Source organism: Hippoglossus stenolepis, chromosome 3 (assembly GCF_022539355.2).
Source record: "Hippoglossus stenolepis isolate QCI-W04-F060 chromosome 3, HSTE1.2, whole genome shotgun sequence".
NCBI classification, from domain to species: domain Eukaryota; kingdom Metazoa; phylum Chordata; class Actinopteri; order Pleuronectiformes; family Pleuronectidae; genus Hippoglossus; species Hippoglossus stenolepis.
The window spans coordinates 21,905,300-21,917,779 of NC_061485.1; the positions used below are offsets into that span (position 1 = coordinate 21,905,300).

The 12,480-nt window shown below is 43.3% G+C and overlaps 1 protein-coding gene across 1 annotated transcript in view; it reads right to left on the minus strand.

Annotated features, from left to right (window-relative positions):
- Positions 1-12,480, minus strand: part of LOC118104578 (A disintegrin and metalloproteinase with thrombospondin motifs 9) — a 47,361-nt gene that overhangs the window by 18,664 nt on the left and 16,217 nt on the right. Inside the window, exons 20-28 of the mRNA XM_035151576.2 lie at positions 12,206-12,416; positions 11,963-12,127; positions 11,195-11,356; positions 10,285-10,404; positions 8,354-8,461; positions 8,108-8,275; positions 5,044-5,289; positions 3,724-3,885; positions 3,265-3,441 (exon numbers count right to left, since the gene is read on the minus strand). Coding sequence (XP_035007467.1) covers positions 3,265-3,441; positions 3,724-3,885; positions 5,044-5,289; positions 8,108-8,275; positions 8,354-8,461; positions 10,285-10,404; positions 11,195-11,356; positions 11,963-12,127; positions 12,206-12,416 — 1,519 coding nt within the window. The remainder of the gene's footprint in view (positions 1-3,264; positions 3,442-3,723; positions 3,886-5,043; positions 5,290-8,107; positions 8,276-8,353; positions 8,462-10,284; positions 10,405-11,194; positions 11,357-11,962; positions 12,128-12,205; positions 12,417-12,480) is intronic.

Below are 12,480 nucleotides of genomic sequence, written 5' to 3' on the forward strand. Positions count from 1 at the left end.
CCATCCTCAGCACAGTGTTAGGAAATCCTACTGATCTCTTTGTTTTGTTTTGTTGTTTTTATTCCTGGATCACAGGCAATTTCCCATAAGTCTGTCTGTGCTGACAGGATGAACCGGGAAGGGGCCCCTCCCTAGATCAAACGGGACCCTTGACCTGCCAATACACCACCGCATTGTCTTGTTGAAGCCCCCTCCTCTCTCTTTAGAGTCACTGTCATGGGCCCCCACATTGGTCAACTGTCATCAACCCGTATTAGAATGGTGTAGAGGGGGCCGGACGAAAGGGGGCCAAAGGGTGCTGGCGACTTCATAGCTAAGCACGCGTCACCAGGCGTCCCAGAAAATTGCCGCCGGGGCAGGCATTAAGAGTGAGTGAACACAGTAAATGAGATGAGAGCTATACATTGAGGCTTTGTCACCACGGGACAAAGATTTACCTTCAGGGAGGAGGCTTTGAACTTCTGACACAGACGGTAAAAAGCAGGGTCGCTCAAAGAGGTCAGCAGAGGCCCTGACCGCATAAAATAACACAGATATTGCTCAGTGATTTGTGCATTTTCATTCAGGAAAAACACCCCATTGAAAAGAGTGGCGGGGAGGAATGCTTCATAAGCTGTTTGCCAGGCATCTTGTTTTAAATCCATCAGCCAAAGTCGAAGGTAAAATTAAATGGTAAAGGATGTTTCCCCTTCCACAAACACAGTAAACAATCCTCAGTTAAATATTTCAATAGGGGATGAATGTTTTTAAAAGTTGGTACTTGCATAAGTTGTCTCACTTTCTGATGTTTTTGGACAACCAGATGTCAGTTGTGTTTTTTCCCCTTGTTCTTAGTTTGCTGTGACAGTGGCCCGGTCACTGCATGTGATAAAAATGTTTTGATTAAATAGGAATGAAGAAAAGCCTTGGATGGTACCTCTACTTCACTTTAATCGTAACCTTTTCTGGAAATGAACAGAAATCCAACAAATCCATAAAAAATTAAATACTGACATAACATTATAATGAAGTAACAATAAATACAAGTAATTACATAAATATACAGAAATCTTCTTGAAACACAGACTAATACTGCCATTTGTGAATAAGAGACATACAATATACTTATTTCAAGAGCCTGTTGGTGTGGAGTTTGTGTTATACTGCAACTGAAAAATGAAACTACATACGGTATAGGATGTGCTGCGGTAATTCTGTGATTCAGCCTCGATCGGACCTTACGCTGCTGTACAATCACAAAGTCACGTGGGAGTCATTACGAGTGATAGCTCTCATTTTAAATGATGTGTGGTAAAAAATGTTAACAGGCCCTTAAAATAAGGTGTGATGTCAGTACAGACATTTATGACCAGGAAGAGTCAACTGGGTGGGCTCTGGGCTGCAGCCAAAAGTTGCCCCTAACCACAGATTCTGGATCAGTTTTCACTGTCAAGTTTTCAAACGAATGGTTTAAGCAACAAGGTGGGAGATGACACACACACACCCTGGATCTGTGTTTAGGGCCATCAACTCCACTGGATAGCCTCAACAACTCATGCTTAATCGTAGCCAGCCAAAATCCCTCCAGGATACGGCAGGGGGGCAATCATAGCAGAGACTGAGGTAGACACATTAGGTTGGCTCAGAATAAGAGCTCTGGATACAAAACACTATTAACTTCCCCTGTGGTCACAGGTGTCATGTGTTCAAAATATGACATTTTAACAGCCCATTCTCTTAAAGGTTAAGCACGGTGTTTCATGGACATTCAAAGACAATTAAACATTATTTTAACAAATCTGTGATAAGACTTTAGCATTTAGCTGATCACTCTGATCAATCCACTAACTGCTCATGGAAAGAAATAAAACAAATACAGAAAAAGGCAGCATCAAAAAGCAATGTGCCACAATAAACACCTAACTGACCAAAGTGTGATGGTTCATAGTTGATATTGATATCTCCCTTGTTTTGGCCAAAGCACCACTGTAGTGAAGGGTATCATAGTTTGATGGCTAGTTGAGTTGTGTTTAGTTCCAAGTGAGGTATTGTTGAGCATAGCATATTTAGCAACTCCAAGTACTTACTGTACAAAGCAAATATTAACTAACACAATATAAATACACTCATATCAAGCACCTTTGGAGCAGAGAGCTTTAAACCTATTGTTTTGGCCACACTAAAAAAATCTGGGTCAAAACCCTCTGCCAAACTGGAATACAATGGCTATTAGTTCTAATTACCACAAACTCTGTGAGACACTTTATTTTACAGTGCTGGTACAGCTGCTGTTGTTGGTGTTTAGTACTGATACTGGACGTTTCAGGGACTTCTGAGTCAAACATTTTCCTTCTTCCATATTAATGTCGTTTTTTGGGGCAACAGGGAGTAAATGCATCAACTGTAAAATAAAGTGTCTAAATATAGGATTAGTAACTTCTCTATAAAACCACATGTGCCTTGAGACAAATTGAATTCTTAATACAATAGCCATTTCTAAGATGTATATAGTACAAAGATGTATAGATAGTACACAGCCCATATACAGTCCTATATAAGCTGGCGCTTTCAATGTTCACAACAGAACGCCAAACTATACTGTGTAGCACCGCATATTTGGAGATTATGGGCCATTCTTTGGATAATAAAAGAACAAGGCATCATACTGTATATTCCTGATATACAAAAACATTCATCAGTATTTGCATATGAACAACGATTGGCTAAATGTGCGAATACAAAGAGCTAAGACACAAAATAAATCACTTTTTAAAGTTAATGCTATATACAAAAGAGAAAAAGAGAAAAAATATCTTAATAAATTATCTTTAAAACAATATTTTACAAAACTAACTTTGATTGTGATATGAAGTGATCCTGAATTTTTCAAATACGTACTAGTACACGGCTCATCAACAGTTTTATGGTAACTAGGACTGACAAAGAAAAAAGGTTCTTATGGTCACAACTGTCACTGGAGCATTTTGTGATGATGACTTTTTTTTGGCATATTGCAGGCGAGTGTGTCTTTGCCATTGAAGTGCAACAGAAACAACCTTTACGAATGTCTTGAGGAAACATTGACCAATCACAGGAGCCAGAGAGGGAGCGGGAAGCGGAGGGGGGTTAAAAGTTAAAGTAGAGTGGGAGTGTGGTTTCTCCAGCACAAACACACTATAGTCATCCTGCCCTTGTAAGACTGTTTGTGAAAGAGTAACACTACAGGTATTTGAAATAAAACGTGAGGTTGAAAAACAAGATGTAGAATATTTTTTATGAGCGTACCGAGCTCCATGGGTCTGTGCTCCAGTGGGGGCTAGACGGGCATGGCTGAGTATTGCACTGCTCGCGATCTGGTGGCTTGTCGTGGATCTCGCAGCTCAGGTCGTTGAAACGCTCGCCGTTTGGACGCTGACACACCACCAGCCTCGTCTTGATCCCACCTCCACATGGCTTCGTGCACTGAAGACAGACGGAGAGGGGAGAGGTTGTGTTTTACAGATGGGTATGGCGACGAGGTTTTGGGGTGTCAAAGAAATAACAAGGGCCATTTTTCACATGAAAAGAGAGAATGGAGAACCTCTGATTTGTAAACCTCTGATTTGTATACCTCTGAGTCAAAGTAATTATTCAAGCACTAATGAGCATCTCAGAGTTTATACTTTACTGTCTAAGCTCCACATGTATCCATCTCTGGGCCACGGTAAGCTGTGATCTCATACAGTAAAGTGGTGTCTGTCTTACCTCTCCCCAGTTGCCATAGATCCACTGCGGACATGGCCCTGACTCACAGGATCGTTGCTCACTGGGCCGACTGCGATCCTCACAGCTGTTGGCAGGGTAGCCGTTCTCATCCTGGCACACAACCACACGGCGCTGGAAACCTCCTGCACATGTGCTGGAGCACTGGTGTTAAAAAGAGAAGAATGTGCACGGTCAAACAGGTGGTTCTCACAAACAGATGCTGAGTGAAAAGGAGGTGTTAATGAGTCCTCAGAGGAACATAACTGAGTATGATATACATTTAATGTAAACAAACAGCAAGGCTAAACTCATGGCTGTCTTTGTCAACATAGAAATAAATGGTAGGTTAAATGCACAGGAACAAATGACCAGCACACACACAAAAATCCGTTATGTTATATTCATCTTACGTCAAATGAGCGACAAAGTTTGCTGATTTATAAAATACATATCCTCAGGACAGAAGACGGAAGAGTGACCAGAAATAGCTGTGATTACTTCCGAAACTTATTTTAAGGTCAAAGATATTTTTGGACATTTGACATTATCACTGACCCAGTTTTTTAAAAGCAGCTGAACAATACAGAGAACGAGATTGAAGGAAGGGGGGGTTGTTGAGGATGTTGGGTCACACAGTCCTGTTACATCACAATGGACAAGGCCAATGTCCTTAAAAGGCAATTGACATTAAAGAACTGAGCATCTTCATCAGTTTACATATCACACTGCAAGGATAAAACAACTGGTTCACCAACTGTATAAAATGACATGGGTATATTCATTGGACACCCAAAAGGAAATGCTCCATATTTTGGCACCTACGCCTATTCACTTCCTTAATGTGAGCAAGATGAAGCATTACTCTTCTGTGCAAACCTCTCATGTCTGTTCAGTAAATATAAAACTGAAGCCACAAGCTGGTTAACTTAGCTTAAAGACAGGGAACTGGTTAGGAGCTAGCCAGGCTCCAAAGGTCACAAAATCAATGTACATGGATACTCTTAAGCTCATTACAACCAAACGTCTTCTCATCTAGGCAAAAATAAGCCTTTTTCTCCCAATCTCTTATTCTTTTTACATGAATCAACAGTGATTACATGATACACGATGATAACAAGTGAGTAGCTTCTTATTAGTAGGATCATAACAAAAACATCATCATTTCAGTGCTGCTGCTAAAAACTTCTCTGGTCTTCTAATGTTTGTGTCAAAAGTTTAGCTGCACAAGACTTAGCACAAAGGTTCAAACATCAGGCCCCAGTGAAACGGGGCCTGACCACTATGATGTGATGCTGCTGAGTGCACATTAAGATAACTCACCGCGCCCCAGGGTCCGGTCCGCCATTGGTGGGATTGGCTACGGGGCAGGTTGTTCCTGCTGCTGGCATTTGGTGAGGACGGCAAAGGTCGGGACTCACTGGAGCGGGACGGGCATTGGGACATAGCACAGTCCTGCTCTGTGGTAGGACGATCGTCTTGGTCACACTCACTAGCATTCACCTCCTGGTCACTGATGACACACAGTACCTGCCGTGTCGTCTTCCCCTGGCCACAGGTTACCGAGCACTGAAAACACACACACAAATACAGTGCACAAATATCAGTGATCAGTATAAATCCAATGCGAATACATATCTGAATGCAGACAAAAACAAATGGATCGACAGTTTGACCATTACACCTGCATTTGCAACTCAACACAGATGTGTGTAGTGTAACAAGTATTTAGAAACACGTGTGCAATAAACATGGAGCTTAATGTAAAGTTTAGCCAAAGTAGTTTCTATTATTCAAACAAAAGGAATATGACACAATAACCATGATGCACTGCACTGTACCAATGTAATCAATTGAAAAGAATTGGTTCAATTAGCTCCAATGCTAACAATTAGCTGCAGCTTCGTATTTTTAGCCTTTTCTGAGCCTCACTTTCCCTAAATGAACAAATGTTTGTGGCAGTTGGACATATCAGTTGTTACTGTTCAAACTAAGCTGTGAAGAGTTTGTGTGTCTCTGTAAGCAATTGTCAAAGATAGTTTGAGTGAGCAGAACCTCCACTCTGTAACACCACTGTACAACCAACTGAGCGAAGAAAATCCAACAGAGTGAGACGTCTTTTTTCTAGAGGCTCTCATCACTGTCAGGGGTGGCATCTCCCAGCTGAACCTTCATTCATATCATATCAGTAAACTATGCTTGTGTTTTTTTCGATTGCGTCAGATATACAGATGTCAATAACCAACATCTAAATAATCTAAATAGGCTATAAGTATTGGATAACCGTAGATACCCATTATCAAAGGACTCAGAGCTAGATACAAACTTAAAGTAGAAATTATTTTAAAAAGACCTCGTGTACCTTTTCTATTCAAACTAAGTAATTTAGCTTGTAAATGTCTCTGTATCTTTCATTCAGGGGACGTGAGCTCATGTGCTCTTCGGTGGGAAAAAAATCAATGTTAAGCCTTGAAACATGCATATTTTCTTACTCTATCCCTTTATTTCTCAATTCCTTATTTTTCACCACATACTCAAAGTCCTGCAAGTCCTGTACACATGCAAGATACTGCAGCCCAAAATTGCCCCTGACTGTGCCATCAGTGAATAAATGGTGTGTGGCCGAGTGAATGTAATGTCAAGGGCTTCGAGTGGTCAATAAGACTAGAAAATCAGTATATACAAGGGAAAGAAAAGAAACTCATTCCCAATTTAGTGTTTCCTATTGTCTCAGATGTGGAGGTGTTGACCACAGCTGTTTGTTTCTAGGTTGAAAAACCACCCCACAGTTTGCTGGAGGCCAGAAACAGAGACGACCAGCAGAACAATGATAATTATATTTAGATGGAATTTGATGCCACTTACCCACCAAAACAATGAGGAGGCACATTCTAACGAAGGTCCAAGACCAACTGAAAGCAAATATGACTTAGCGTTGAGGATGTGGACACAGATCTCATTCCATTTAAAGAGGACATGCAGGACATTGCCATGACTTCGGAACTGCCTGAAAAAGCAGTTTCCTCTTACAGGACCCAGGAAAATAATCTTTCCTTTTCCTAAGTAACACAGGACAGATCTTACACAAATCTTAATGGTGTCTCCCTCAGCTCCTCTTTAGCACAGTCCACTCTCTAGCTTGTATAAGGGGATCTATTATACTGTCCAGTGGTTTACAGTGTGCTGTCAAAATGTTGTGGATTTCAAATGATCATAGATACAGTTAGATGGTTTTATACATAAAGCTGGTGTATATGATGTGGCACCAAGTAAAGGTGTTGGATAACGTACTGTCGTCTGTACCATCCCTGACAACAATAACAAAAGTCTGTCATATTGGAGTGTTCTGTCACTGCTAGATAAAGCTATGTTGCTCTTGGTTAGTAAGTCGAGTGTGTGTGTGTGTGTGTATGTGTGTGTGTGTGTGTGTGTTTGTAGCTGGGATAGGCCGCTCAAATCTTTTTTAGCCTTGGGATGAACCATTTCCTTTTAGGGGTCAATGAGTGTCTTTGGCTTTGTATACGTGTGGGTGTGTATGTGCATGTGCAATTGTGTGTGTGTGTGTGTGTGTGTGTGTGTGTGTGTGTGTGTGTGTGTGTGTGTGTGTGTGTGTGTGTGTGTGTGTGTGTGTGTGTGGTGACCAGACCTGCAGTCTAGCTGTACTGTATCACTAGGACTGTGATGAGAAACATCTGTAAACAAGACCGGAGCCCCTCTCTACAGCCCCTTGCATCTCCCAGCTCCAGAGTGCCTCACTCTAACTCTCTATCTCTCACTCACACACACAAACACACATGCACACACACAGTGGTCTTTCTAAAGTTGTGAGGACACTCACATGTTGTTGCTCCTTAACACCCTAACCCTAAAACCAGTTCTCAACCTTCAAGCAGCCAAATAAAGTTGTGTGGACCAATCTAAACATCCTCACAATACTGAGACATTGAACAAAACTTTGTCTTCACATCCATAGAAAGACACATACTGCTTCTCTAGCCTCATTCCAACCCACCTCCAAACCTCTGCACACATTTGCCTTCCAGCTGCAGCTTCCCTGCAAACGTGTACAATAGCATGTGCACACACTATTGTCAGTGTAGGTGAAAAATGATGTAACGTATACTGAAATACAACTTGCAGGAGGAAAAACATCTGGATGGCAGTATTGATGACACAATTTAAGTTAATCAACAGGGCTGTCTGTCAGTATAATAAGATGCAGATCTGAGGGGAAGTGCTCGATTCAACAGGAAAACTCCTCTCCTAATGTTCACTTATTGTTCTCTACCACATTGGGTGAGCTCATACAGATCGTCATGTTGAGATAACGTACGTTAACTGGGTCAGATATAAGTGAATAAGTGATTATAACAGGTGGTTTTCTTACCACTGTCCATTCCAGCACTTTCCACTGTCCGCAAGCCACTGCTGAGCACACTTCTCTGGCAGGGGGTTTTGGTAAGTGGGCGCAAGCCGACTCCTCTGCCACACCGCCCTGGTTGTCCCGGCAGCTCACATAGCGCATCCGTGTACCTTTGCCGCAGCTGGCAGTACACTGGTGTGCAGACGAGAAAGGTTAAGAGGCTGGAAACCAACAAACTGTGCAAACTGAGGATATGACAGGACAACCAACCTGAGTCCAGGAACCAAACCGCCACTGGGTTTTGTGGGGCTGGTGGGAGGGGACTTTGGTCCCTGGGGGAACAGGGTGGCTGCTGGGACACTGAGCCAGTTCACAGTCCTGTGGAAGGAAGGACACATACACCCGTTTATGCAGCGATTAACAAAGTGAATATACTGTAACAACATCTGTCCCTGGCCACAAAATACCATGAATATCAGAGATAGCTCCTCTGACATGGGACAGTCATTAACAACTTAAACTATATTCCTTCAGCTCTACATTAGAGAGCAGTTGTGTTTCCCATCAACATTTTCCCCCCACCTTACCAAAACAACATTAACAGGGTCCGCCCCGTCAGTTCAAACTATGGATTGTGGCAGTAAGCCACTCAGCATAAAGCCCTGATCCCTGTCATAACAGGTCACAGTGGAGTGGTATTCAGGGCTCCAATGCCCATGCTGGCGTGGTTGCAAACTCCACCCCTAATCCACCCCCTTGTCCCTCACCTTCCGCCCTTTCCTCTTTTTCTCCTCATGCCCTCTGGTGCCCTCTGACCCCCAGTCTCTAGGAATGAGGGCCTTAATCAGGTCACACAGGATCTGAGCAGGCTCCACATTCCTCACTCGGCCACCTAATAGCAACAAATAGGCATTGTGGTGGTGTGCAAAGTAGCTCTACACACACTTCAAGTCGGTCACATTTTAAATGTCAATTCTAATTGATCTGCTAATATATGACAGATTCTCTGATGATTCTGTGACCTTGTGTGTAAGGGTGCGTGCTAGAGCTTTAATGTTGTAGCTGTACAAATACTATAGGCTCCAGCAGTGTTCAGAAGTGCCCAGCCTTTCTTCAAACTATGTGAGGAAAGTATTGAGCAAAGCCTCCACCTCTCTACTCCTTGTGCTCAGAAGGACTTCCATCCGTCTATCTCTCCCTCGTTTTCTGAGCCTTGCCTGGTGGCTGTCTGCAGTGGGACAGGCGGCCTGTTGGCCCACTTCATGGCTGGCTGGTTAGAATCACAACAAGGTGGGGCGACTGCTTCAGGGTCACTGGTTCTGTCGGCCCAGGGACCGGAATTAAGAGCCGCTTCGACTAGAGGGGGGCCTCATCCTGGGTCTGCATGCTCAGCCCTCTAAAAGGGGTCTACGCCCAACGCTGATCAAACAAAACTATCATTCAGCTCAAAATAGGCTCCTTTGGTTTTTCTGTCTATGTGTTTGTGAGAACAGTCAACAGATGCACATATTACACACATGAACATCACATTTTTCAGTCTGCATGGAGGAGGAGACAGTGCCAAATATTTAAAACTGTAGAATGACTTTTCAACTAACCTGCTCTGTACATTAGTAATTTTTCATCCAATAAATGTAACTTGTGATATTTATCTTAACTATGATTTATTTTGGTTTGTAGTTGAGTGTCCAAGAACAGCTGTCCCAGCTAAAGGGTGTTTTGAAATGAGGGTATGGACAAGATTCAAACTAAGACTAAATACTCTTAAGACACACATGACTTCTGCCAAACTTTAAGTGCATCTTACATAAAACGTATTTTGAAGAATAACTCTGTAAGGTCGTCCTGCAGCGTTTGAGCTGAGAGGTCTTCAGTTGTATCTCTCTTCATGAGGATGGTGAGGCCGGTACAACCTTCCCCTCTGTTTCTCTCTCCACCAGACTACATCAGACAGCGTAGCTTTATTGAGTCCAGGTGGTCATGACGTGTGTGTGCTTATCTGTGTCTGTTTCGATTGCAGTGTGCGTTAATACGGATGCTATCTTCTCTCCTCACAGTATGAATCAGTTTGTCACTCGACCTTGGAACAACTGTTGCTGCGATGTGGAGATTAAGAGACTGTGGGAAGCTGAGAGAAGTAAAACAAACATGTTAGAGAGAGAGAGAAAGGATGCAAAGAAGGGAGAGAACGCCCTCCTTACCTGGGTGTCGGTGGGTCGGGTGGCAGCGTTACATTCAGTGTCGTCCATGACAGCACCATAAGAGCCGACCACACACTTCACCGCTCTCATTTGGTAGCCTGGCCCACACGAGGTAGTGCACTGGGTTTAAAGAGGGAAAAAAAAGGAGCGGTGGGGAAACATTGAGAAAAAGACAAAAAGAATGCAAGAAAAGAAGAAAACAACAAAGCAACCGCCAAACACAAACAAATAAAAAATTGCACACCAGGGTAGGCGAGTAAAGAAAGGGTAATTTTACTCCTCCACTTCCCTGACAAACATTCTTTAGTTTCAGGCAGATACAAAAAAAATGTATCAAAAGTTAACTTCACGAGGAACCGTAGCTCATATACATCACATTGTCCTCTTTCCGTTGTAGGCGAGTCAGAGGGTACTACCCTGCGTTCTCTTCTGCCTCATTGCCTCCAGTGAAACAGGGTCAAACTTGTGTGGCGGCGACTTCAACTACCATTTGAACACGCTTCATTAAACAACTTCAAATATACCTTAACATGCGCATATCCTCTGATGGGTGTGTGTGTGTGTGCGTGTGTGCGTGTGTGTGTGTGGGGGGGGGGTCTCACATTTTTGGGTGTTCGGTTCTCTGTGCGCACACACAACTGAGGCTAAGCATGCACACACACACAGACATATGCATGTATGCATTAACCTATACAAAGCTTTGTACAAGAGCACGACTACCCTTAAAACCCATAGCTTTTGAATATTAAAATTTTCCCGTTTGTTCTCAAACAAAAAGAAGCAGCTTGGCTTAATATCATCCATCCACCAGCTGTACCACTGCATCAGCACTAACCCCACAAATTCCCTTACTGGACAGCGTTGCACAAAGGGCACACTAGTGTCTGCTGTTTACAACAAGGTGACTCACCTGTCCCCAGGGTCCGACCTGCCAAGATGCGCACTCCTGCTGCTGGCATGTCTGCACTGACTCAGGTTTAGACAAGCCACAAAAGCGATCGTCAAGACGGTCCTCGCCAAACTGACACCACGTCTGACGGTGCTTGTAGCCTTTCCCGCATGTAACAAGGCACTGATGGATAAATGTTTCAGGTTTCAAAATGAGTAAACAGTATATGACATGATCACCAGTTGTTATCAGCCCAAAACAGGGAGTGTTTTTGGAGTATATTGCTCACAGAATGCATACAGTAAAGTATAGGTATCGGTATTTAGCTGCACCACATGGGAGATGTGAAACATTTCTGGAATGCAGCCCAAAGCTCCTTGCTCTACAGTGTGTAATCTGTGCAACAGTTTGCACAATCTTACCCTGCAATCACCAATTTCCTAACACTCACTGTACTGGAAGGAGGGGAACAACTCTCCCAAAGCTGAGACATGCTCAATCAACACTGGGATTTTACATTTGACTCAGATCATTGCTGGCTTAAAACTACAGTATTTACACTAGGGTCTGTTTATCTTTATACAAAGTTAAACCAGCTACGTAAACACCAGTGTGAGGAAGATAACTCGCAGATTAATATGTAGGCACAAGATTTATCAAACTACAATTTAATATATAGGAACATTTAATGTAAACATTGTGTATGTGCTGAACCTATCCGGTCCCTTTATTGGAATAACTATACATGAGCAGCAGTTATCAGACTTCCTCAACAAGAACCGTACTGACCTCAGACCAGTCACCAGTCTTCCATTGTGGACAGAGGAATTCATTGCAGGACTGGACGGTCAGCTTGTCCCTTTGACTGCATTTGCTCTCATCACCACCGGCCTCAGCTGCCTTTCGACACACTGCCCCTCGACGGCGGGTGCCCCCACCACAGCTCTTGGAGCACTGCGGCACACGTTTCAACGTCAGCAAGTATAAGCATACACACAACCCATGATCAACGCAAATCCCCAACAATCTTACCTCTGACCAAGGCGAGTACTCCCAGCCACCCGGGTTACAGTCGCCGTGGCAAGCTTCCTTGTCATCAGGTTTGCGCTGACCACTACAGTAGCGGTCATCAACTTTCTGGGTCTTGCCATCTGTACGGCTAATTTTGGCACAGTATATTTCCAGGGTACGATATCCAAGACCGCACTGAGCTGTGCACTCACTCTTACGGGCCACGTGCCACCTGTGTCAAAGGTGATAGGATACATTTTTTTAAATCCCCAAGTGAAGAAAGACTCATTGACTGG